The sequence below is a fragment of the Pseudophryne corroboree genome, chromosome 7 (assembly GCF_028390025.1).
Source record: "Pseudophryne corroboree isolate aPseCor3 chromosome 7, aPseCor3.hap2, whole genome shotgun sequence".
Classification (NCBI taxonomy): domain Eukaryota; kingdom Metazoa; phylum Chordata; class Amphibia; order Anura; family Myobatrachidae; genus Pseudophryne; species Pseudophryne corroboree.
This window is the reverse complement of record NC_086450.1, coordinates 424494813-424520017: the sequence shown is the minus strand read 5'-3', so window position 1 is coordinate 424520017 and position 25205 is coordinate 424494813. Positions and strand designations below refer to the sequence as shown.

Below are 25205 nucleotides of genomic sequence, written 5' to 3'. Positions count from 1 at the left end.
GTGTTACCATAAGATCCTCAGAACTCACCACAACTAGGTAAAACTGCTCTGGGTGGGCGTCCAGTGCCCCCTATGGATTCAAAGAAAAGGATTTACCTGGGAAGTACCAAAATCCTATTTTCTTTATCATCCACTAGGGGTCACTGGAGTACTCTTGGGACGTACCAAAGCTTCCCCCGTGGGCGGGAGAGCTGTTTGGCACCTGTAACACTAGGCGGCCAAAGCTAGATGCTGATGCCGCAAACGTATCAAACTTGTAAAAGCACACAAACGTGTGCACTGAAGACCATGTAGCCGCACGGCAAAGCTGCGTCGTAGAAGCTCCCCGACCAGCTGCCCATGAAGTTCCCACAGAACGTGTGGAATGAGCGGTTACTGATGTAGGCGGTTGTAACCTAGCATGAAGGTAAGCCTGACGTATGGTCAGTTTTATCCATCTGGATAAGGTTTGTTTAGACGCTGGCCAACCCATCTTGGCAGCACCATAGAGAACAAACAACGTATCCGTCTTACGAACTGACAACGTTCGGGATACATAAACGCGTAATGCGCGTACCACATCCAGAGTTCCAGAATGTGCCGTCAACACAGGAACTACTATTGGTTGATTGATGTGAAAAGATGACACTACCTTTGGTAAAAAAGCGGGATTCGTCCGAAGTTCCGCTCTGTCATCATGAAACACCAGATACGGTGACTTGCATGACAAGGCACCCAAATCCGAAACACGCCTTGCCGAAGCTAAGGCTAGAAGAAAAATTGTTTTCCAAGTGAGAAACTTTATATCCACTTGCTGTAAGGGTTCAAAATATGAAGACTGTAAGAACTCTAAAACCAGATTCAAGTCCCATGGCGCTGTAGGTGGAATGAATGGAGGCTGTACTCTGAGGACACCTTGGAGAAAAGTGCGTATAGACGGCAATAGAGCCAATCGTCTTTGAAAGTAAATTGACAAAGCAGATACCTGCACCTTTAGTGTAGATAAACGCAGTCCTCCATCTAACCCTGTTTGTAGAAACAACAAAAGGCGGGATAACTTGAAAGATGATGTCGGAAACTTCCGAGCTTCACACCAACCTATATAGGCACGCCATATTCTGTAATAATGAGCTGCCGTAACCGGCTTCCTAGCTCGTAACATGGTTGTTATAACCGAATCTGGAATGCCCTCTCTTCTTAAGAGGGCGGTCTCAACAGCCACCCCGTCAAACGCAGCCGCGCTAAATCGGGGTAAAGGAACGGACCCTGTTGTAACAGGTCTGGACGTAGTGGGAGCGGCCAAGGATCGTCTGCGAGTAGTCCTCGGAGATCCGAGAACCAAGCTCTCCGAGGCCAATGAGGCGCCACTAGTATGACTGTGACAGACTCTCTTTTGATCCGTTTTAGCACCAAAGGGAGCAACGGAAACGGTGGAAACAGATACACAAGACTGTACGGCCACGCGACAGTGAGAGCGTCCACCGCTACTGCCTTTGGATCTCTTGTTCTGGACACATACTGGAACGTTTGGTGATTGTGTCGAGACGCCATCAGGTCCACCTGAGGATAACCCCATCGCTGAACCAACATGTGAAACACTTCTGGATTTAATGCCCATTTGCCTGGATGAAAATCCCGACGACTGAGATAATCCGCTTCCCAGTTGTCCACTCCCGGAATGAACACGGCCGACAATATCACCTGGTGGCATTCCGCCCAATTGAGGATTCGAGCTACTTCCCGCATTGCCATGCGGCTTCTCGTTCCTCCTTGTTTGTTGATGTATGCGACCGCCGTCGCATTGTCTGACTGCACTTGGACAGGCTGAGAGCGAAGCATGTGCACTGCTTGTCGTAGCGCATTGTAAATTGCGCGGAGTTCCAGGACATTTATAGACAGCAATTTTTCGTGATCCGCCCAGAGACCCTGGAGCTGACAATTTTGAATTACCGCTCCCCAACCTCTGAGACTGGCGTCCGTAGTTAGAATTATCCAATTCCAGCCTCCGAACCGTCTTCCTGCGGTTAAATTGTGTTCCTTGAGCCACCAGAGCAGAGATACTCTTGCCCTTGGCGACAACCTCACTCTGTGGTGAATCTGCAGATGCGAGCCCGACCACTGGGCGAGCACATTCAGTTGAAATGGACGCGAGTGAAATCTTCCGAACTGAAGCGCTTCGAAAGCTGCCACCATTGTGCCTAAGAGGCGAATGCACAAGTGTACCGACACTGTGCGTGGCTTGAGCACTAATTGTACTAGATGGCGTAGAATTTGTACTTTCTGCTGTGGTAGGTAAATTCTTTGATTGACCGTATCGAGAATCATACCTAGGAATTGAAGGCGTTGAGACGGAATTAGATGTGATTTCTTGAAGTTGACAATCCAACCGTGGTGAACCAGTACATCGTATGTTAGCAGCGCATGTTGGAGAAGTATCTGTTGAGACGGAGCTTTGATGAGCTTTGATAGCTGAGATGAGCTATCATCACAGACATCACTTTGGTCTGTCATCAGCGCCTCGGGTATTCACCAAACGGTAGAGCCTGAAACTGGTAATGGTTCTGGCGTATTGCAAACCGTAAGAATTTCTGATGAGGCTGCCAAATTGGAATGTGTAAGTACGCATCCTTGAGATCTAGCGCAATCATAAATTCCTTTGGCTCTAAACCCGCAATCACCGAACGCAGAGACTCCATTTTGAATCTGTAGTAAGTTACGTACTGATTGAGACCCTTTAAGTTCAATATTGGTCTGACTGAGCCATCCGGCTTCGGTACCACAAACAGACTTGAATAATAACCCTGACCCTGTTGGTGTACAGGGACCGGAATCAAAACTGCCGAATCCAGTAGGGACTGAATGGCAATTTGCAGAACCGTCCTCTTGTCGTCCGACAGAGGCAATCCTGTCTTGAAAAACCGCAGAGGCGGAAGACAGTCGAACTCTATTTTGTAACCTTTCAACACTATACCTCTATACCTCGTTTGACCTCTGCCTCCGCATGATAAGCACGCAGCCAGAGTGCTCTTCGTGCCGTAACTAGCGACGATGAAATACGAGAAGTGAGCTGACAGACGTCAGTAGACGCTGTACAGAGATACTCTACAGCCTCAATCATTTGATTTACAAGAAGTATCAGGTTTTCGTCATGTAAAGCAGATTTGAGTTCTGTAAGCCATATTATGAGCGCCTTAAGTGACCCAAATGCCAACCAATCCAGGTCTCAGCATCACACCTGCTGCTACATACATGGATTTTAGCATAGTTTCTATCTTGCGATCTGAAGGATCTTTAAGCGTAGTAGCTGCTGGCACTGGTATGGTTAATTTCTTGGTAAGCTTTGACACTGAAGAATCAACTATTGGTGGATTCTCCCATGTACATGTTACCGAGTCTGGAAACGGGTAACTAGACTTAAATCTGCGAGGTATAGAAAACAGTTTATCTGGATTCTGTCGTGTTTCTACTAACATCTGATTAAGAGATTCCGACACAGGAAAACTTATTGGAGTTTTTTGTCGTTTAGTAAATACGACCTGATCATTTGTGAGAGGCTCCTCAGTTTCAGTAAACTTCAAAGACTGACGTACCGCTCTGATGAGATCATCAATGCCGGAACTGTTAAAATCCTCGCCATCTGACTCCACTTCGCCCTCCTCACCCTCATCTTGTTCCGTGAGATCTGGCATGGAATCGTCAGAATGCAACATAGCAGAAACTGGAAAATCATAAGACATATGAAATTTATCCCGTTTACCCAAAATGGATTTGGACCTTACGCAAGGCTGAGACGCCTCCGGTAGTTCTGGCGGTCTCACCCTAGACTCAGATCTTGCCGTTTCCCGCTCCTGACGAGCGGCGGTCAATTCTGATTGTAACCTATCTAGTACATTTACTAACATACCCCACGGAGGGTCCGGTGAGGACATTGGTTGTAAAACTGGAGCCGAAATGGTATTCTGAACCGAATCCACAAAACATACTGTACATGTGGTAGATCCATCCGGTAACACACTGCTACAGACTTTGCAATTATGCTTTTTAGTTTTTGCTGGTGCCTTACTCTTTATGGCGACAGACAATACAATACACAAAAAACAGACACTTGCACGACTCAGTAAAATAGTAGCAAGGTGTCTCTGTATATATATCTGGCCGAGTGCAGTACACGTGGCCAGTACTATGAAATGTGATCCCAAATTCCCACTAACACCCCTGCGCCTCCGGTGGAGTAGAGATGTAGTACTGGAACGTTCTGGAATCACAGCAGGAAGACACAGGAAGCATGGTTACAATGGCTGCCATGCTTATACATATAATCACAGTGCAGTTTCATACTGATATTATTAACAGCCTCCCTGCCAGTATAAACATCATTATATATCTATATAAATGTGCTCTATACTACCAACAGCCTGTTGCTGCTGTCCCTTCTCCCCCACCCTTCGCATCTGCTCCATAACGTGCAGTGCGGGCCGGGCAGCGGGCACCCCGGGATCCTGGGAGCGCGTGTCAGCGCTATGATTACCGGGCAGCAGCGGATCAAGCGGCGGCCGGAGCAGCGGGAGAAGCGGCGGGCGGACCAGACTTTAGAGACGCGGGTAGCAGTTGGTTGTAAGAAGCGCCGGAGCAGCGTTATGAGACCCGGCGGCCGGCGCAGCGGGCGGACCCGACTTCAGAGACGCGGTTAGCAGTTGTTGTAAGACAGCGGGCGGCTATGTTACCCGGCGTCCGGTGTTACCCGGCGGCCGGAGCAGCCGCGGCCGCCGCTGTCATGCCGGAAAGAAACCAGCGCCTTCCCCACACCTTCGGGGCGGCAGTGGAAGCTGACCGCCCCGTTCTCCCCCCTCACATACCTGCACTTCTGTGATGAGGCTCCGACGGGGCTTCTTAGTAAGCGCCGGCCAGCCTGCAGGATGTGTGCGTGTGGCTGTGAGGGAGCTCTTTCAGAGAGGCCCGACACGCCCCTGCTGCTATCAGCAGCTGCACTATCCCTGACCCTGCCTTTTGGAAGGGGGAAAGGGATGTATAAAATAGAGAAATATAAAAATAAAATTCAAAATAATTGTAACTCTTAGCCACCGAGCTGTTACTACTTCGAGCACAGAAAAAACACTGAGGTACTCGGGGATATGGAGGGGTGGCGTGTTCTAAATTTAAATATTCAGTGCTGTTCCTACGGAAGCCTGTCCATATCCCAAGAGTACTCCAGTGACCCCTAGTGGATGATAAAGAAACTTCCTTTGGACGCCGAGTTCTATTACCCGCTAGGGCGCGTCCCCTCCCTTAAGGAACTGCTTTAGGACATCCCCGATGTTTTCCCTGTGGAACACAGTGTACCCCGCTGCAGAAAAGGAAAGTTATGGTAGACTTACCATGGTTAACTCTTTCTGCGAGGTACACTGGGTTCCACAGGACGTCCACCCTGACGTACCTAGCTTCTTTGGGTTGTATGGCATTAGCCGCTGGTACCTTCTCCTGTCTTGAGATTGTGGTTATATGTGACTAACATCTGCCTTCTCTTTTACCTGCTCCTGCATTGGACTGGTCAACGAAACTGAGCTCTCAGTGCCTGGAGGCGGGGTTATAGAGGAGGCCCCAATGTATCCGGAGACAGTCAAAGCTTTGCCTGATGGTGCTTCTGGATCAAGATCCCGCTCTACACCCCAATGTTTTCCCTGTGGAACCCAGTGTACTTCGCAGAAAGAGAGTTAACCATTGTAAGGCTACCATAACAGGGATGTACCCTTACTTTCCCATGGAAGTGTGGATTAGGGGTTTACTGACACCTGCAAAGATGAAGGGCAGGACGTTAACAGATTTAGACCATACCTGATGACCACATGTAGGGGCGCCATTGTGTTCCGTGGCTCATGTTTGTGACACAGCTACTCACATACTGTTTCCCATACAAGCTGGCTGTAGATTCTCATACTGTAGAGCAGGGATAAGGAACCCTCCAGCTATTGTTGTACTACACATACCAGCATGCTTTGCTACAGTTTTGCTATTTGGCCATGCTGAAACTGTTGCAGGGCATGCTAGGATGTGTAATTAAACAGCTGGAGGGCTGAAGGTTCCCCATCCCTGCTATAGAGCATAGGTCTTCAACCTGCGGCCCTCCAGCTGTTGTGGAACTACATATCCCAGCATGCCCTGCCACAATTTTGCTATTAAGGCATCTTAAAACTGAGGCAGAGTATGGTGGGATTTGTAGTTCTGCAGCAGCTGGAGGGACACAGGTTGAAGACTCATGCTATAGAGTAAGTTCTCTTGGATTTAGTACCCTTATGCTGGATAGTGTGGGTAAGATGATGATGCTTACTCTTTGCCTTGCTGAGTATGCTGGCACTTGTAGTTCAGATGCACTACAGATCACTGAAGTCTGTTCCAGGCCATGTTTTAGGGTTGGAGCATAAATAGAATATTTTGTCTAGCACTGTAGGTGTCCTTACACTGTGTGTATTTGGGCCTGACTGATGCAATAATTGGCGCTCAGATCAGACAGATAACTAGCTAATTGGTCTGTCCATCTGACAGTGAGAGTTCTATCTCACACTATGGCCAGCATAAACCAGGGCACCCATATATCCTGCCTAGGTGGCTTTAGATATACCTGTTGCCCAGGCAGTGACTGCCGCCAAACTGAGATAAACCAGTAATCAGCTCGCTGAATGCATTTCTTACCCTACAGGGGTCAGAGAGAGGCAGAAAGCCTGAGGTTTACTTCAGCTCTACCTACGGTCCTAGAATATAAGTGCAGACTCACACTGAGGCCCAATGCTTTTCCCTATCAGATACCCCTGCTGTATGATGCTGTTAGTCTGTAGTAGGAGTAGGTCTGTGGTAATGTGTGACCCACTATTCACTACAACCGCCACAAGCCTTATGCAGATTCCTGGACTCTCAGGATTTGTTGGCAGTAGCTGCCTCCAGTGGGGAAAGAATAAATCATTGTATTTGTGAATAGAAGGCACTGAGCTTAATTCAGCGATGGACACGGATCACGCGCGGCTGCGATTTCTCAACGGATTCTCAAGTGCGACATACACATGCCAGTGTAAGCATGCCCCTTGTGTACTTCCATGCAATGGTTGGGTGATATCTTCTCTGTAATGCTATATTTAAACTTGGGCCTCATTCATAGTTGAAAGCAAACCCATTAGTTTGCATATAACTCCGATGGTGGGAGAAATGCGCATGTGCAGAATGGGTCCTGTATCGTTGCACGCAGTGCCCCCTAAGCCGCAGTCTGATTGATGGGCTGCGGTGCTGGGAAGCATTCCCAAAAATGGGAACGTCCTCCACAGCGCCTGCGTCTTCTGACACAGATTTACTAACCCCGGAAGTCTGACAGCCCGACAACCATCAGCAGATGGCTGATGTTCATGCATGTGATCCGATGCTGCATCCTCCGACACAACATGCAGGAGGCATCTATTTACACACGACGCCTGCTGCGCCAGTTCCATATTTTAGCACAGTAGCTGCGTCTGTGCTACTGCAGCAATCTCTGAATCAGAATAGGCAACAGACTAATGTAACATTGGGGGTCATTCAGACCCGATTGCTGCTGTGTGTTTTGCACAGCAGCGATCAGGTCTGTACTGCGCCGGCGCCACAGTGCACCAGCGCATGCCAGACAGCAGACGGCTGTCTCAGCCCTGCGATCGCCTCTGCCTGATTGACAGTCAGAGGCGGCTGCTGGGTGGGCCGGCGGCGTTTGGCCGCCGTTCTAGGGGTGTGGTCCGGCCAACGCAGGCGTGCCCGGACCGTGCAGGGGGGGGCGGCCCGTGACGTCACACGCAGCCGCTGCGACCCTCACAGCGACGAGTAGCTCCCCCAGTGCGCAGGAGCTGCGTTGGTAGGGAGCTACTCTTCCAGTACAAAAGCATCGCCGCTGTGCGATGCTTTTGCACTTGTGCGACAGGGTAGGGCCTGACATGCGGGGCGGACTAGCCCAGTGCTGGGCGTCCCCACACATGTCGGTGTGACTTATCGGGTCTGAATTAGGCCCATTGTCTTTTACAGGGGCTAGTCTTCATTACTCATAGTTCTGCTAAAGAGGGTCTCTTTCCCATAACGCTAACATGACCCCTTCCACCAGGTGCAATATACTTTTCCCTTGAATTATGTTAAATGATGTAGTAAAATGTTAGTAGCACGGAACACTGTAGAAATAAAGCATGTTGTACTGGGTGGAAGGACTGCTCTGGCCAAACCATGCAAATATCTGCACACACCACTAATTTCAGGGATATTACTGCACATCCTTTCCCCGCAGGCATCCAAATACTAGAACCACCAAATGAAAATCTTTAGCGAGATCTGGATTGTTTGCTTTTCCTGTATCTATTTGTTATTGGTCCTCCTAGATAGGAAGGGCTGAGGAGTGGGCTCCGCCATACTGGAGCCTGCACTGGTTTATACTTGAGTTGCCCACAGCATTTCCATACTTCACTGTCAGTGTATGCAGCACTGCGCCCACTCAGCCTGACAGCAAAACTGATGAAGCATTTATTTCCCATTTATTCATTCAGCATCCACAGCCATCAAGAGTCCAGGGAACAGCATATAAAGGGTGGTGCAAAAATAGTTTATTACGATATAGTTTATGTAAAGTTAAGTAATTATATTTACAAAATAAAAATGATCAGCTACATCCACAGGAACCTAGCGAGTTGCACGCATCAGGCGGGAGGAAATAACGTGACCGTAGTGAGTTGCAAAGAACAGGCAAATCATAAAGGACTTATGTATCACCACGAGGAGGAGAAAACGAAAGCGGAAAGCATTCATATATGTGATACGGAGAGACAAGAACATCAATAAGCCATAAACCCTGCAGCCTGGATGGAACTGCACCACCCAGCACTGAAGGGCTTAGTGCACCATGTGAGGCAGCAAGGGGGTCATAAAAATAATGATAAAAAGAAAAGGAAAAAACGTTATTCAAGAATGACAAAGCGATGAACATCCAGACAAGATTTACATCTCTCGGGTATCCCTGTCTTTTCTGGAGTATTTCTTGCATATTTTACTGGGCTGTCCAGTGAGAGCCCCCTAAGGGAAGCATGTGGTGTTGCCGAGGCAGATGGCATGAGTAACGAGGGTTTGGGAAAACTATGGCAAGACTACAAGTCCAAACACCCCCTGCCAAAGCTTGGCCTGGCATGCTTAGACTTGTAGTTGTCCACGGCTTACCTACCACTGGTCTAAGTGCTACAAATGTCGTTGACTGTTGGTGCTGGAGACTTCACATCCATCACGGGCCCTTCTGCGGGGCCAACTTCACTATTAGTTCTAGAACCACAACTATACTGTGTTTGTTGATAAAATATTTGGTAAGGGTAAAAAAAAAAAAACTTGAGTGAAGTTTAACATAAATTGTGAATACACCAAACAGATAACTGGGGTCTGTTTCTTAAACCTTCCTCGTGCCTCCGTCCTTACAGACCCTGGTCAGGATTATGTAGTGTGAATTCCACAATTAGCTAGGCCAGTTTTAAAAACACTGGCTGGACATGTTCTAGGGTGGAACTGTGCCCAGGGATCACGGCGGCACCTGCACCCCTTGTCGCCCAGAGCCCTCTGGAATGCAGAGCTTGCGCAGCAGAGTTTAAACAGTCATAAAACCGAAAGCTGGATTATGTTACAGAAAAAAGTGCATTATTTACATATTACACAACATATCTCAAAACGAATGCAATGAGCTGCAGAACCCACAGGCGACAGAGGACTCTTAATTTCGGCAGCTTTGGACTGGTCCCCACTGAAAAGAGGCAAAGGGTTACTGCGGATAGGAGCTGGGAAAGGGCTCAGTCAGGGAATGCTGAATACTGGTCAGAGGCAGGCTGTACAAGCCTCTACAATGTATATTTATATATATTACACAGGGACAGAAAAATGCAGGACTCGCCTATCCGTGAGATCCTAAAATTATAGGAAACTTACAGGGACAATTAACGCCAAATGTTACACTCAAGCCACAAGTTTTAAAGAAGGAAAAAAAAAATTAAACATCTGGGTTTAGAGAACAAGATTAAAAACACAAGTCGGACACAAAACTCACTATTCTCGGGAATTAAGAAATATGTACAAAGTGTGTTCTGAATACTATACAGGTTTTAAATGATCTGGCGTTTAAAACAGAGGATTTGGGCCGGACCTACACGTGCACTTGACGCTACCTTTGCTGGGGTTCCACAGTGCACCCTCGGCTGGAGAAGAATGTGAACCACAAACACACAAAAAAATAAAAAATTCTAAAACACATTACAATCATATACACACACTAACATGTGACAGAACTTAAACCCACTCTCACTCACTCCCAAAAAAAAAATAATTCAAACATTGCACAAATATGTGTGTGTAAACTACGTACATAGAGAGAGAAGCAATCCTTAAAGGTCATGGTTTCGCTGTGAAATTTCCTCAGCATGTACTAAGACTTGTGAATCATCTCACTGTACTGAGAAGCAGAGCAGTGCGATCTAAACAATGCACCAGTTTTATATGAAACGCACAATTCCTCTCCCATTGGTCGTTCCAGCTGTAATCTAACACAATCACTTATGCTCAACAGGCCAGTCACTCAGGATATGCCTCAACATACCACAGATGTGTCAGGCACACCTGTGATAGGCACAATGCGGCCTGTTACCTGACCACGGAGACCTGGAACGGCATAATGGGGCAGATGTATTAACCTGGAGAAGACATAAGGAAGTGATAAACCAGTGATCAGTGCAAGGTGATAAATGCTCCAGCCAATCAGCTCCAATATGTAAATTAACAGTTAGGAACTGATTGGCTGGTGTGTTTATCATCTTGTACTGATCACTGGTTTATCACTTCCTTATGCCTTCTCTAGGTTAATACATCTGCCTCAATGTTCTGTGACGCTCACTAAATACGTTGCCTTAGCTTTCCAAGGTGTTTATTTCCACAGCAGTAGGACACAACGCTTCTCATCTGGGATGGACCAATGGAATAACTGACTGATTATAGAAATACATGACAGAATGGCAACTTTTACTAAACACAACAACTTTTCTTTAAACTGCTTTTTTGCAGGGGGGCCACGTACAAACCAATAGTGTTTAAGTCATACAAAATGGGAAAATGCAAATCTCTGCAAAAAATAATCTTTCACGTCAACGAACAGTCTGGGAAACGGTCAACAGTTCTTAACAAAGTCATGCTCTGTAATAATGAACATCATCCAGATCACTATACGCACTTACGTAACACATTTGGTTTTATAAAACTGCTCAATTAAAAATAAGATCTGCTGCAGTATAAGGGATGAAGGTACTATGGATTGCTGTAAAAGCCCGCAAATAAACACTAAACAGCCGCGATTCCGCAGGGAAGTTATTTGTATGATACTAGGCATATCGTGGTGTACCTGAACCAGATAGCCAATGAATAAGGTCAAATAAATGTCTTAAAAAGGTAAAAGTCATGTGAAGATGGGAAAACGTTTGTTTGTACACACCCTCATTCAACTTTTACTTAAACATGCATTTCAGTACTGTCTCTATAGCATCAGAGGGGTGGACATTATCCTTCGATATGTCAGAGAGCTTCCTCCGGGCTCACTCGGTACCAGTTGCAGAGCACAGCGATGCAAAGTACCATCTAATGATTGGAATACAGGCCTAAAAGGAGGAGAAAGGAAGGGACAGCAACATTTTAGTGCAAACTGCAGGTGGCCGCATGCAAGCCAATAAATGGGAGTCTACTACAAAGTTCCGAAGAATGGAGGCCCGGCGGCACAGTAAGCAAGTAACCCTGCAATTAAATGACCGTTTATCTAAGTTACAGCAGAGCCAGCAGTTTTTTCCCTTTGACTGAACCAATATTAAAGTTTGTGACATCACTGAGGCGTCCTTCATCTCACTATACGGCAACTTCCGCTCTGCTTAGGAACGGAACCAATGTAAGGGAATAGGGATGCTCTCTAAGCTTGTTTTTTTCTATTATCTTTTCAATGTTCTTAGACTTTGGCTGTCTCTATGTAAGGTAAAGAGAGGGGGATCCATTAAAGGGGACCGATGGGACTAAACCTAATGCAAGCTCTATTACCCAGACAGGCTTATATAGTTTTCCCCAGATTGACCTGCAGTGTTATTTAAATATCTCTTCCCGTCAGCCATCTCCTTTCTGTCACCGCACCCATCAGCGGACATACTGTAACCAGACTTCACGTGACTGTTACACACAAGCAACATGCAATTACCCTACATTAGCACAAGCCGTACCTGCTCCTCAGACACTCCACGGGCTGAAAGACCCGGAATTCCCTTCATACGGAGGACAGTGAACCCATAGAGTGCCGGAGGAGACCATCGTACTGTCTTAGGATGCTGTAGAGACCAGGACGAAATGCATGACATTAGATCCTTTAAGTTGTCTCTCAGCCCTCAAACAAGTTCGCCACCAAAAACGAAATACTTAAAACGTTCGGAAAACAAACGTCAGCCATGCACGACACATACATAACAAAAAACACAACTTACTTTTCCGTTACAAGTCATTGTTGGACACCAGAAGCAGGTCCATGACATCACGACAACATAACACAACCAGCAGCATATCACTTGCCAAGTCTTTCCAAGAGTACCACCTAGTGGCACATGTCGGAACTTTACGAACTGTACTTAACGCTTACCTAGATACACTGTCTTCTCACACTGACCACTTATCTAACTACCAGAGGCTTATACACAGTGGAAGCTGCCATCACTAGAAAAAGGGGACACTTTTTGGTTTGTTAATGAAATGGATAGGCTGCATCCTCATGAATGATGCCTCAGTTTTGTCACTGGTTCCTTGTGTATGGATAGGCTGCATACACAAGGAATATTGGTTCAGTCCACAAAATGGCTGCCAGCACTGAATAGAGGGAAGTGCATTTCATGACAGAAAAAAGTGGAATAACCTCAAAGGCAGAAAATTGTCCCCCAAATCACTAGTCACTTCCACATAGCATGATGCACGTAATGGGGTTCCCTGTGAGAATCACTTTCTGAACCCCACATAAAAAGGTTTTTATTTCCTTTTTCGGGAGAACCAGACCCCTGAGTGGCCAGGAAGGAGTGCCCCACAGATCTCATCCATACATATTGCTAAATTGACAGTTATGGTAATTTCCAAATTTTGTTTCACTTTACATTGGCAGCATCATAAATCCTAAAATGGGTCATTAGAGACTGCTGGGATAAAAAAATAAAAAAAATAAAGTCTTGTTTGACAACAAACACCTCCTGTACAGCCAGTCAGGATCATTAGCACTGAAGTGCTTTGAGACTGTCTCCAATTAGCAGTGAGGGGGCCATTCTGCATTCATCAACATGCAGCCTGTAAATTCAGCAGAAACCGGTGACGTTCCTGAGGCCTCAACGGTGTCACCAGTCCCTTAGGGAATTAATAGGCTGCATACTAAGGCAGCTGACAAAATGGCTGCCGTCACTGTGTAAAGGTGACAACTCTCCTTTAAACTAAAACAAAAAGGTACAGGCTGAGGAGTAGACCACAACTACAGCGTCAGAGTTAAGATTGTCCTCAAATCTGAGTATTTTATGAGGATTCCACAGCGAAACTAAGGAGCCCAACAAGGCAGCCTAACAACCGCATAAGTTATACAATGGTAAATAAAGAAGATCGCCTAGGGAGCATACCCTTTATTTTGTGTGTAAGATATACATACATATATATATATATATATATATATACACACACACACACGCGTGTATATATATATATATATATATATATATATATATACACACACACACACTTGTCCCAAATAAATATATATATATATATATATATATATATATATATATACACACACACACATACACTTATTGGAGACTTCTTGACTCTCTCTACTTTCACATACTTTGCACACACACGCTCAAACACACACATATATAAATAACTGCACACATTAGCAGAGATCGAGGGACTCCTAAACGCCCATCACTTGTGGTATTTACTACCCACGCAGGCAGTCCTGTCACATTCGCTTGTCTGTGGTTCATTTCTTCTCCGGTGGCCTGTAGACAGCGCCGTGCTGACCTGTCCACCACGCACTGGAGTCAGCATACGGCCTAGGGTCCAACATTTCCACACCTGATAGCTTATTGGTCGGCAGCGGTGCCTTAATACTGACAATTGTGAATGAGAGTTAAAGCTCTGACAAGATGGAGGAGGCGAGTAAATGTGCCCTTTCCTCGAGTGAGGGGGGAGGGAGAGAGAATGAGCTGGAAAGGTATCCACAGGAATGAACCATTTCAACACCTGAATGGTCTGCCACATGACATGCAGAGAGCTGCAGGTCAGAGTCCCCTGATGCCGAAGGGGTCGGGGCGGCGGTGCACCTCTGCTCCACGTTCTAGGGACACACAGCAGAAATTGTGAGACGTTAGTGTTTCTTATAGTCCTGGGATTCAAAGATTTTGAGGCGCTCCTGGACTGTCAGCCCCTCCTTCAGGCTCTGCGTGGAGAGAGAGAGACAGGCGTATCATGTAAGATGAGGACATGGTAACAGGAGATGGGTGCGAGGGTAAACGACACATTGAGAGAGATTAGTGCTGCATGCTGAAAAAAAAGACGGGAGGTGTCGGGGTGGGTGAGTCACATGACAGATGGAAGTGAGGAATTGTGGGAGTGATTACAAATACCACGCATGGATAAAGGGACCACAATGCAGGGTTACGGGAGAATTAGATGGATTTTTTATTTATTTATGGTATCAAGCGGTTGCGCAATTTATTATTTCACTAGAAAAATGTTAGCCATGGCTATTTAGTGTTTTGTTCTGAACCTTCTCTCCCCTAATCTATAGGGAGTTAGTAACCTTAAATGTAAAAACATAATCCTCCCCGATTCAAGTCACTCTGCAGCTGCAGTCAGCAAGTTTAAGAAAGTAACCAAAGTCTATAGATAAATGCTCGCAGCTTATAAAGCGCTGAGTGTGTCAATTTACACTTGGCAACAAAAAGAGAACTTATTACTGTTTCGGTCTAAATCTGACGATAAAATGATGACATATTGCTCAAATAGAACCACAGGTGAAGGATGAATAAAATTACTTTCAACAGTTGATCCACTTTACTATATAAAATAATGTATATTCAGCTCTCCAACAAAACTCGTTATACAATAAAAGTTTGGTTTGTTGGAGCGTTAAATGGACATTACTGGGTCTATTCATGAAGCAGTGAAAAGAGTAGAGAAGCGAGCCTGTTGAGAAGTTGCCCATGGCAACCAATCAGCTTCTCCGTACAATTGTATAATATGCAAATTATAAATGTTACTTCAATGCTGATTGGTTGCCATGGGCAACTTCTTCACTGGCTCACTTCTCCACCCTTTTCACTGCTTCATGAATAGACCCCTAAGTGCATAAAGTTGTTGCCTTTTTACTATTACTTGCCATTTTATGTTGGTGGATTGAAATGCCGATTTATCACAGTGTTTGAATGTAACAGAACTCTTTTAGTAGTGGGAGTAATTATATGCATCCTCCACCTGTTATAAGCTCTTTTTATGTTCCTAAGTGTAAACGGACAAACTCAGCACTTTACAGTTGCTATTAGTTAGCTCGTATTATCTATACAATTAATAGAACGCACTCACAGGTGGCTATACTATCTGCTCATTAACCTGTATACTATTTAAGTAGGGACATCCAAATAACTACCTACTGATTGCATCTGGGAATATTTATCTATACTCGTCAAGTGTACGCAACTTTCTTTTAGTCGTTAGCCTGTCCAGCAGAGTAGCGCAGCCCCGACGGACGTATAACAGAGAATAAGCTCTGTCCCTGAGCCCTTGGTGAAGTGGGCAATATTCTAATGAGCTTCTGCTTTATCAGACATCCTTCCCTTTATCAAGTGCTGGGAACATCGATGGCCAAATATTACGCACCTGCTCCATCCAAAATACTGCAGGCAAGGAGCAGAAAACAAGAGCGCATATATTTTTTCTAGTGAAATAAATGGTCCTTTATACTTAGGTTTAATTTTACCTGCGCCTGGTGCGAAGCACAAAACGTGGTGATGTTTTAGGACAGATAAGACTATGGGAGTGAAGACATCAGACTCAGACTAATCTAGGACAGGACACCACATCACAAAAGCAGATTCTGGTTCAACCTGATGAGAACTAATTGCTTTATCGCCCCCTGCAGGCTCCGTTTATTAAGTAACACTCATGTTGCTGCTTGGATGGTTCAGTGGGCATATGAAGCATGCATGCCAGTTTAAGTGTTCGCTGCAACTCTGATTATAGGGTTTAAAGTTTAACATCACCCATAAAACTGGAACTAGCCTAAGCTTGCTATATAGCGTTGCCACAGGCAGAGCATTCTGGGAAAGCTAGCAATCGATCATCTCCTGGATGTTGCTGAATTCACTAAGGTGCGGTGTTTGGTAAGCTGTGCCACGTGGAAGCACGTGCTGTAAGAGGAACTGGCCGGGACGGCCGCGGCACTCGGAACGGAGAGAAAGTTTTGCATGCACAGTTCGCTGGCCTTGTTGTTACCTACATGTCAGGGAACCTGGTACGTGGAACTTTTCAGTTATCCCATGAGACCTGCTCAATAACGGACTGCCAGGGACAAAGGGACACACAGACACAGACAGACAGAGAGAGCGCATGAATCCTGTGTCACAGTGCTCGAACCCGCTCCCCCATCACTTGCCCAAATAACACAACACCAGGGGGACAGGTCTGTGGTGCCATGTAGGGATTGTCCCAAATCTCCTGCATGGACATAGGATAACACTGCCGGTGGTGGGGGATCAATAACATATACTTACTAACAGGCAGACCTTTATGATCTATACGGGGTGACCAACTAGGGAGATAAAAATCACAGGGCAGGGAAAGGGGTGGGGGTTCAAAATTACAAACATGTTCATTTAAATGGACAGCTCTTACATAAGGAGGGGACTGCCATTTTTTTTTAAACAGACCAGTATTGGCATCTATTCTGGGCAGAAATACGCTAAAAAAAAAAAAAAATGGTGGCACTGAAATCCAGCCTACCTTCGACCTGATGTTCCGTAGCTGTCTGTTGATGCTGGACCTGTCATTCTTTAGGAAATCCGGGTTACTCTTGGATTTCATGATATCTGTGGAAAGAGGCAGCACCTCACCACTTTAGTTTCTGCCACAATCCCCCAGTATAAACGCATTATTGGTGCCCAGCAGCTGTTATGCTGAGCATAGAATGGACTGGACACTCACCGTATCCGGAGACGGACGCATTCTCTGGGGATTTGTCCCCCAAAATCTCGGTGGCTGCTTTCAGCTGCTCCTTTAGCCGGGTGATATCACACTCTGCCTTGGCCTTCACGTTGCTCAGCTCGGTGTAAATATCTTTGTATTTATCGCTGGCGTATTTCTTTTCCTGGGGGTGGGGTGGGGTGGGGGTGGGGGAAGAGCAGATAGAACTTCAAAGCAGGGCGGTTACATCAAATATCACATGACTAGGAGCTGCAATGCCGGGGGAAGGGTATCTGTCAGGATCAACGTGTCCCTATACAGATTCATGATAGGAAGATACAGGCAACCGCAGCATCTATTACAGGGCGTCACTTAGGAAATCCTAGGAAGTGGCATATACAGTACTTACAATTAAAAGAAATATATACATTTTCATTAGACTGAACCATTCAACTTGTTCAGTTTTAAGCAACTAAAAAGTGTCAATGATACAAATAAAAATTTAGGGTGCGCTCAGGTGGATCACGAGTGAACTAGCGGGTGTGGCCATAATGGAGGCACGCAAAGGTGCATCATGTGTGAGCTATCAGGGGTGGCCATAATGGAGGCACGCACAGGTGCCTCACGAGTGAGCTAGCGGGCATGGTCATATTGGAGGTTCTCTCAGGTGCACCATGAGTGAGCTAGCGGGCGTGGCCATAATGGTGCCCAGTATCCTTACCCTCAGCGCCGTCTGCAACTCATCCTTCAGGGAGCTGATCTCTTGCTTCTGATACTGGATCTCAGACTCTTTTACACGTAGAAGTACCTGTAGAAGAGAATCAGCAACAGTCTTTAGAATGTAAGCTCTCACGAGCAGGGCCCTCTTCCCTCATGTGCTTATCCTTTCTTACTTTAATAATCTTCAACTGCACCAAATCCATCAGTCTTCTGCCACCTGATACTTATTCCAGTGTCATCTGCTGATGTAACTATGTTTATTTACCCTGTACTTGTCCTATACTGTCATCAACTGTAAGTTGCTGTTTTCCTGTTTGATTGTTTATGTACTCTATAATTGGGCGCTGCGGAACCCTTGTGGCGCCATATAAATAAAGGATAATAATAATAATAATAATACAGTGATATTGTAATACTGAATATTAGCTCATATGGAAGATCCCACTTCACTTTCACCAAATACACACCAAGGCCTCGTCCACAAAGACGTTCTTACAAAAGGCACACCCTTCCCATGCAACGTCCCCCTCCTAAAAAACACATACTATGCGCCGAGACTTGTTTGCTATATTTTCTCTAAAATTGTTACCAGAAGTAGTTCTTTACCTCTAATTCATACGAGTCCTTCCCATGGGTGAGTGGAGACACATCTCCTCCATCTCCTGTTACCAGAGTTCGTAGCCGCGTTATCTCGGTGGCCAGGCGATTATTTAACTCCTGGAGCACATTATAACGATTGTGAGAAATCAAAGCATCAGAAGACATCAGTGAGCTTATAAAACAGGTGGAAGTGGCTACACTCCATGTCCAACAAGGTACCTGGTTGTGTGCATTAAGCTCCTGGTTCTCTCGCTGACACTGGCGCAAAGCTTGGCGCTCTGCCTCTAGAGCTTGAGCAAGGTGGGCATTCTCCAGACACTTCTGAGAATACTGCTCGGAGAGGACCTCCAGCTCCCTTTGTATAGACTGCAGCTCCTCCCTGCAGAAGAACAAGAAGGACATCATGGACTGCAGTGATAATCTGTCCCATTACCAAACTGCCCTTGTTTCATACTCATAATACAGAAAGGCCAGCATTATAGCCCCACACAGATACCGGATGCAGAGGGTCAATGACTACGGTCAGGTGAGAACTCACAGATACTGCCTCCGCAAAGACTCCACATCCGCGTTGACGCTACTGATTTGCGAGCGCTGGGATTTCTCCAGCTCTCTCTCCAGCTCCTCACGGTGTGCATTCTTCATTGCTTCAATGGCTGCAGGAAAGGCAAAATGGCAAATTAGCCTCAGGAAACAGAACACCCATTGTACCACACACAAAGGAAGCGGAATACACAGTATCTGTTTCTTAGTAAGCCAAATGCCAGAAATAACTGATCTATTCGGGTAAAAGACTCAGGGTCAACAGAGTCTAGGTCGATACCCATTAGGTCGACACTAGAAATAGGTCGACACGAACAAGGTCAACGTGAGTTTTTCATGTTTTTGTGGTCTCTCTCAGTAAAGTGACCAGGAACCTCAATTAGTGAACCGTGTCCTCTTGCGTGGCTCGCGAGCTTCGTTCCCAATCGTAGTCCACGTGGATCGTAAAGTATGAAAAAGATCAAAAAATATATGTGAAAAACTCATGTCGACCTAATGGTTGTGTCGACCGAGTCAATGTCGACCCAGAGTGTGGATACCGATCTATTCATCAGAAGAAGCAGGAAGGATGGTGGTTCTCTATTGTAAAAGTGCTGTATTGATAGCAAGTCTCCCAAGGTAATAGAAATGATCTGTCCAGACTGCAAATTGGTGAGCTGGATTCCTATACAGAGGCCGGGTCAGTGGTGTCATACAATGCTCTGCTATTTAACCGTTTTGTCCTACATACGAAATCGCTTTAAACCAGTGTTCTAAAGGTTGGGGATGTGGCATCAGATATCTGGAATGGAACTGAAAGGAATGTCTCAATCCATTATTTAACAGGACATACAGTGGGGATTGAAAGTTTGGGCACCGCAGGCAAAAATTCATTTTAATGTGCAAAAAGAAGCCAAGGAAAGATGGAAAAATCTCCAAAAGGCATCAAATTACAGATCGGACATTTTTATAACATGTCAAAAAAAGTTTGATTTTATTTCCATCATTTACACTTTCAAAAGAACAGAAAACAAAAAATGGCGTCTGCAAAAGTTTGGGCACCCTGCAGAGTTAATACCTTGTACTGCCCCCTTTGGACAGCTGAGACCTGGCAGTGTCATGGATTGTTCTCAATCATCGTCTGGAAAGACCAGGTGATGTCAATCTCAAAGATTTTAAAAGCCCAGACTCATCTGACCTTGCTCCAACAATCAGCACCATTGGTTCCCCTAAGCAGTTGTGTAGAACAATAAAACTGAGAATAGTCGACGCTCACAAAGCAGGAGAAGGCTATAAGAAGATAGCAAAGCGTTATCAGATGCCCATATCCTCTGTTCGGAATGTAATTAAGAAATGGCAGTCATCAGGAACAGTGGAAGTTAAAGCAAGATCTGGAAGACCAAGAAAAATATCAGACAGAACAGCTCGCAGGATTGTGAGAAAAGCAAGTCAAAATCCACATTTGACTGCACGATCCCTCCAGGAAGATCTGGCAGACACTGGAGTTGTGGTACACTATTCCACTATAAAGAGATACTTGTACAAATATGGTCTTCATGGAAGAGTCATCAGAAGAAAACCTCTTGTACGTCCTCACCACAAAAATCAGCGTTTGAAGTTTGCAAATGAACATACAGACAAGCCTGATGCATTTTGGAATAAAGTTCTGTGGACCGATGAGGTTAAAATCAAACTTTTTGGCCTGCATGAGCAAAGGTACGTTTGGAGAAGGAAGGGCACAGAATTTAATGAAAAGAACCTCTGTCCAACTGTTAAGCATGGGGGTGGATCAATCATGCTTTGGGGTTGTATTGCAGCCAGTGGCACAGGGAACATTTCACGAGTAGAAGGAAAAATGGATTCAACAAGATTCCAGCAAATTTTGGACGCTAACTTGATGCCATCTGTGAAAAAGCTGAAGTTAAAGAGAGGCTGGCTTCTACAAATGGATAATGATACTAAACACACCTCAAAATCCACGGTGGATTACATCAAGAGGCGTAAACTGAAGGTTTTGCCATGGCCTTCACAATCTCCTGACCTCAACATAATTGAAAATCTATGGATAGACCTTAAAAGAGCAGTGCGTCACAGACAGCCCAGGAATCTCCAAGAACTGGAAGACTTTTGTAAGGAAGAATGTGCGAAGATACCTCAAACAAGAATTGAAAGACTCTTGGCTGGCTACAAAAAGCGTTTACAAGCTGTGATACTTGCCAAAGGGGGCAGTACAAGGTATTAACTCTGCAGGGTGCCCAAACTTTTGCAGACGCCATTTTTTGTTTTCTGTTCTTTTGAAAGTGTCAATTATGGAAATAAAATCAAACTTTTTTTTGACATGTTATAAGAATGTCTAATCTGTAATTTGATGCCTTTTGGAGATTTTTCCATCTTTCCTTGGCTTCTTTTTGCACATTAAAATGAATTTTTGCCTGGGGTGCCCAAACTTTCAATCCCCACTGTAGATACAGGATACAACACATGGATTCAAAAGAGTAAATGTGACTATTGTTACATGAAAAAGAAAACAACCTTAATGAGAAAACATTTACTCTGAACGCTGGTGATTGTACAGAGTCAGCCCTGGGACCACAGTGTCTGGATCAGGGCAGCTGGGATAGAGGCTGAGGAGCACAGCCAAGAGTGATGGGTATTAATCAACTGTTGATGCAGTCGCTATGGCGAGAGCCATTATGGGCAATCATAAACAATGGTTTGAGTGGATCTAGAGCAATTCAAATGTATAAAGCAGGAAAGAGCTAAGAAGCCCACACCACATATTATCATTTAAAAACTTTAAGACCAGCTACCCAAAATCTTTGCAGGTCCGGCAACTCACCCGCTTTACTACCAACAGTGCTATGGGGAATCTGGGGCAGATGTATTAAGCCTGGAGAAGTGATTAAGCAGTGATAATTGCAAGGTGATAACGCACCAGCCAATCAGCTCCAATATGTGAAGTTATAGCTAGGAGCTGATTGGCTGGTGTGTTATCACCTTGCACTTATCACTGCTTTATCACTTCTCCAGGCTTAATACATCTACCCCAATGTCAGGTAACGCTGAACACTTGTAGAAGGCCAATCAGGAGCAATATCAAGACACAAATAAAACATAAGACAGGATCCATCAGTAAAGCAGATATGGCCATACAGAATAACTGCGTGTGATCCGTGTACCTGAGATGGTGGCTGCAGTCTCCTCTTCCAGCAGGCGGTCCTTCTCCTCTCTCAGTTTCTCCAGCTCTCTATGATGCTGTCTTTGAAGATCTTCAATTTTCTTTTGATGGGTATCTTCCATAGCAGCAAACCCGCGCTCACAGGTCGCCTGTATGTGAAAGAGCCTGTTAGCACAACACAACAACACCTGGAACGGAGACAGCAGAGCTAAGGACAGCTGAAAGCGAGGCGACCGATACAAGGCGGAGTCTCTAGGGAGGCTAATGTCAGGATGGCCCTCAAAAGAGTTAACACGCTATTGGGAAACTAAAAAGCAGCATAAACTAGAGAGTGAAAATCTTCAGAGGTTTTAGTGGAGAGAAAAGATTCAGTAGAAGAATAATTAGGAGCGCAAGTAGATTTCCCGAAAAGGTCACTTACTTTCCAGCTAATTAGGGGAAGGAAAGGACTATACTGCAGAACACAAGGGGGTGATGGTGACAGACCTAACCCGGGAAGTGTTCTTGCTATGAGACGGATTATGTGATAATGGGAAGGGTGTGGCCCACCGTCTCATGCGTTCACTGTTCCCGGCAGTGAAACCTATCTAATGTTTCATTAACGTGATGGTGCTCTTGGATAAAGGCTCAAACAGCCGACCTAATTATTCCTATAAATTAACCTTTTAAAAGGCCAGGAAAAGCTAAAAACACCATTTGCCTGGTAAGTGGGCCAGACTCGGAGGCAGATCTAAGTAGGCAATATTATAAGGCGGCCTAGTTAATCCCACACGTACTGTAGCAGAAGCTCCGAGGGAGAGATGCATTATTACGTGAACCTCTTCAGCCTTTACATGATCTCACCAATTACTAGTCTTATAGGCATTCAGAATTTAGACCTTTGTATCTTGCTGAATATAAAATGTTTTTTTTTTTTAACATTTTTATATGAGTTAGCCCAGTGGAATATATCAGACGTGATAACGCCATACAATATATAGGATTCCCCTAAAAGTGGCGATTGGGGGTGGGGTGGGGGGTGTAGCATAAATTGTTGGGTTCCACGTTCAACAAAAACCTGTTTAAAGCAAAAAGGATAGTGCCACACGTGGCTTCCATGCCTAGCATGACCCACTAAGCTCCAGTACCATCTAACAAGGTAAGAAATCCAAGGCAAGTTAACGTGTCCTGAAACGGTCCACGTATATATACGTGGGACTTTAATGCAGAGTGTTAGGCTAGTGGACATGCCCCATAACGCCCAATGTGTTGATTACACCAACAGGTACTGAAACGTAACCCTCTTATTCACAGATGTGAAAGCTGCCTGATGGCTTTTATTATAACTCGTGCTTTAGGCTTACCAGTGATTTACTGATGTTGCATACTGCTCCTTCTGCCAGGTTAAAGCATACAACAAAAGCTGCACAAATAAAGTTGGAAAAGATGACAATGCACTGTATACTCTTGTGCAGGGAATATAACACCTGTTGGTGTGGCTGGCGTTAGAAAGGAACATTATATATAGGGAGCATTGTATGTCTGTTAGCTAGGATAATGCCATCTAGAATTACAGAACTGCCAACAACATACTGTAGGGTGGTTTATAGAGTGTTCATATCTGACCAGCTTTAGGTGCCAGGCACTCTGTCAAACACGCCCAGACAAGGAACCAAAAATACTGATATAGCTATAGACACTGGCGTTTCAAGTTCACCGGAACAGGTTCATACATTATTTGTTAACTCTTTCCTCTATCGCCTCTAAAATCTTGGATTCCTCAGAATCCAGTTTTGCCATGATCCGATTACATGGATGTTCATAAAAATGATCCCCATCATGTGCAGAGCACAAGCCATTTTACTACAGCAGTTTTAAGCAGGGGTACAGCCAATGACTTCAAATGGACGAGACCTACAGATGTTTCCTCGTACAGTACATCTAGCCTCAATCAGACATGCAGTGCGAGATGCCAGGCATCGCAATGAGCCGACAGGTCCCGTGCAACTCTGCTAACGTCAGGCGGCTTTTTTTTGCTGAAAATGCATCTACTGTAAGTCGCAACGTGTTCCATCTAAGAAGCACCAGGAGACTCTGTGCGGGTTAATCTGACGTGCCACACTTGTATATCTGTGTTCGACAGAGGGGCTAATTCAGACCTGATCGTTAATGTGCGTTTTCGCACAGTGGGCGATCAGGTCTGAACTGCCACAGTGTGCCGGCACATGCCAGAGATGCGATCGGCATCTCTGCCCAGCGACAGCCTCTGCCTGATTGACAGGCAGAGGCGTTCGCTGGGCGGGAGGAGGCGGGCCTCCGTTTTGGGGCGTGGTACAGGCCGGACCGTGGCGGCTGTGCCCCGGAGAGCGACGGGTAGCTCCCTGCCAGCACGCAGGAGCTGCGCTGGTGGGGAGCTACTCTTCATGTACAAAAGAAACACCGCCATGCAATGCTTTTGTACCTGCGCAGCTACGATCAAGTCTGAATTAGACCCAGAGTCTGTATATGAAGCACAACAGAACTTGGTATGGAGGGAAGCAGCGGCTACTCCATCGTAGCATTTTAAATGGAGATTAAGAGTCGCACACAGATATACAAGTGTCGTATATCATATTAATTAGCACAGTCTTCTATCCAAGACGTATTTTTGGGCAAAAAAAGACGCCCGACGCTAGCAGAGTCCTCTGGGACATGGCGTGCAGGGAGGGGCTGTTTGGTGTGAGAGCAGCAACGATGTATGAGGACACATCTGTAGAACACAGGACTGTAGGCACTGTGTGGATGGTTCTGGTGAAGGCCTCATGTACACCACGGTTGTGTTTTCATACGTTGAGTAATATGTACATGTACTAAAGCTCTATTTATTTCGACTTACAAATATTGTTCTTTCCTATCTGCATCTGAAAATTAAATTCCATCATATTTAGCTCATCAGTAGCCAGACCCCTATAGGAGAGCACCCTATCCACCAGAGAGC

At 45.5% G+C, this 25205-nt stretch overlaps 1 protein-coding gene across 9 annotated transcripts in view; it reads right to left on the bottom strand.

Annotated features, from left to right (window-relative positions):
* Window positions 1–13949: 13949 nt before the first annotated feature.
* MPRIP (myosin phosphatase Rho interacting protein) overlaps window positions 13950–25205 on the bottom strand; it is a 206753-nt gene continuing 195497 nt past the window's right edge. For 5 of the 9 annotated variants that reach the window (XM_063934821.1, XM_063934822.1, XM_063934826.1 and 2 more), the window contains 8 exons: window positions 22251–22398; window positions 19088–19205; window positions 18769–18928; window positions 18556–18666; window positions 17951–18037; window positions 17251–17413; window positions 17050–17135; window positions 13950–14488 (listed from right to left, as the gene is read on the bottom strand). In XM_063934821.1, the coding sequence (XP_063790891.1) occupies window positions 14417–14488; window positions 17050–17135; window positions 17251–17413; window positions 17951–18037; window positions 18556–18666; window positions 18769–18928; window positions 19088–19205; window positions 22251–22398 (945 nt within the window). In that variant the 3' untranslated portion in view covers window positions 13950–14416. Of the gene's footprint in view, window positions 14489–16546; window positions 16609–16820; window positions 16859–17049; window positions 17136–17250; window positions 17414–17950; window positions 18038–18555; window positions 18667–18768; window positions 18929–19087; window positions 19206–22250; window positions 22399–25205 lie in introns of all 9 variants that reach the window. The other 4 variants (XM_063934823.1, XM_063934828.1, XM_063934829.1 and 1 more) reach the window with 2 other exon arrangements.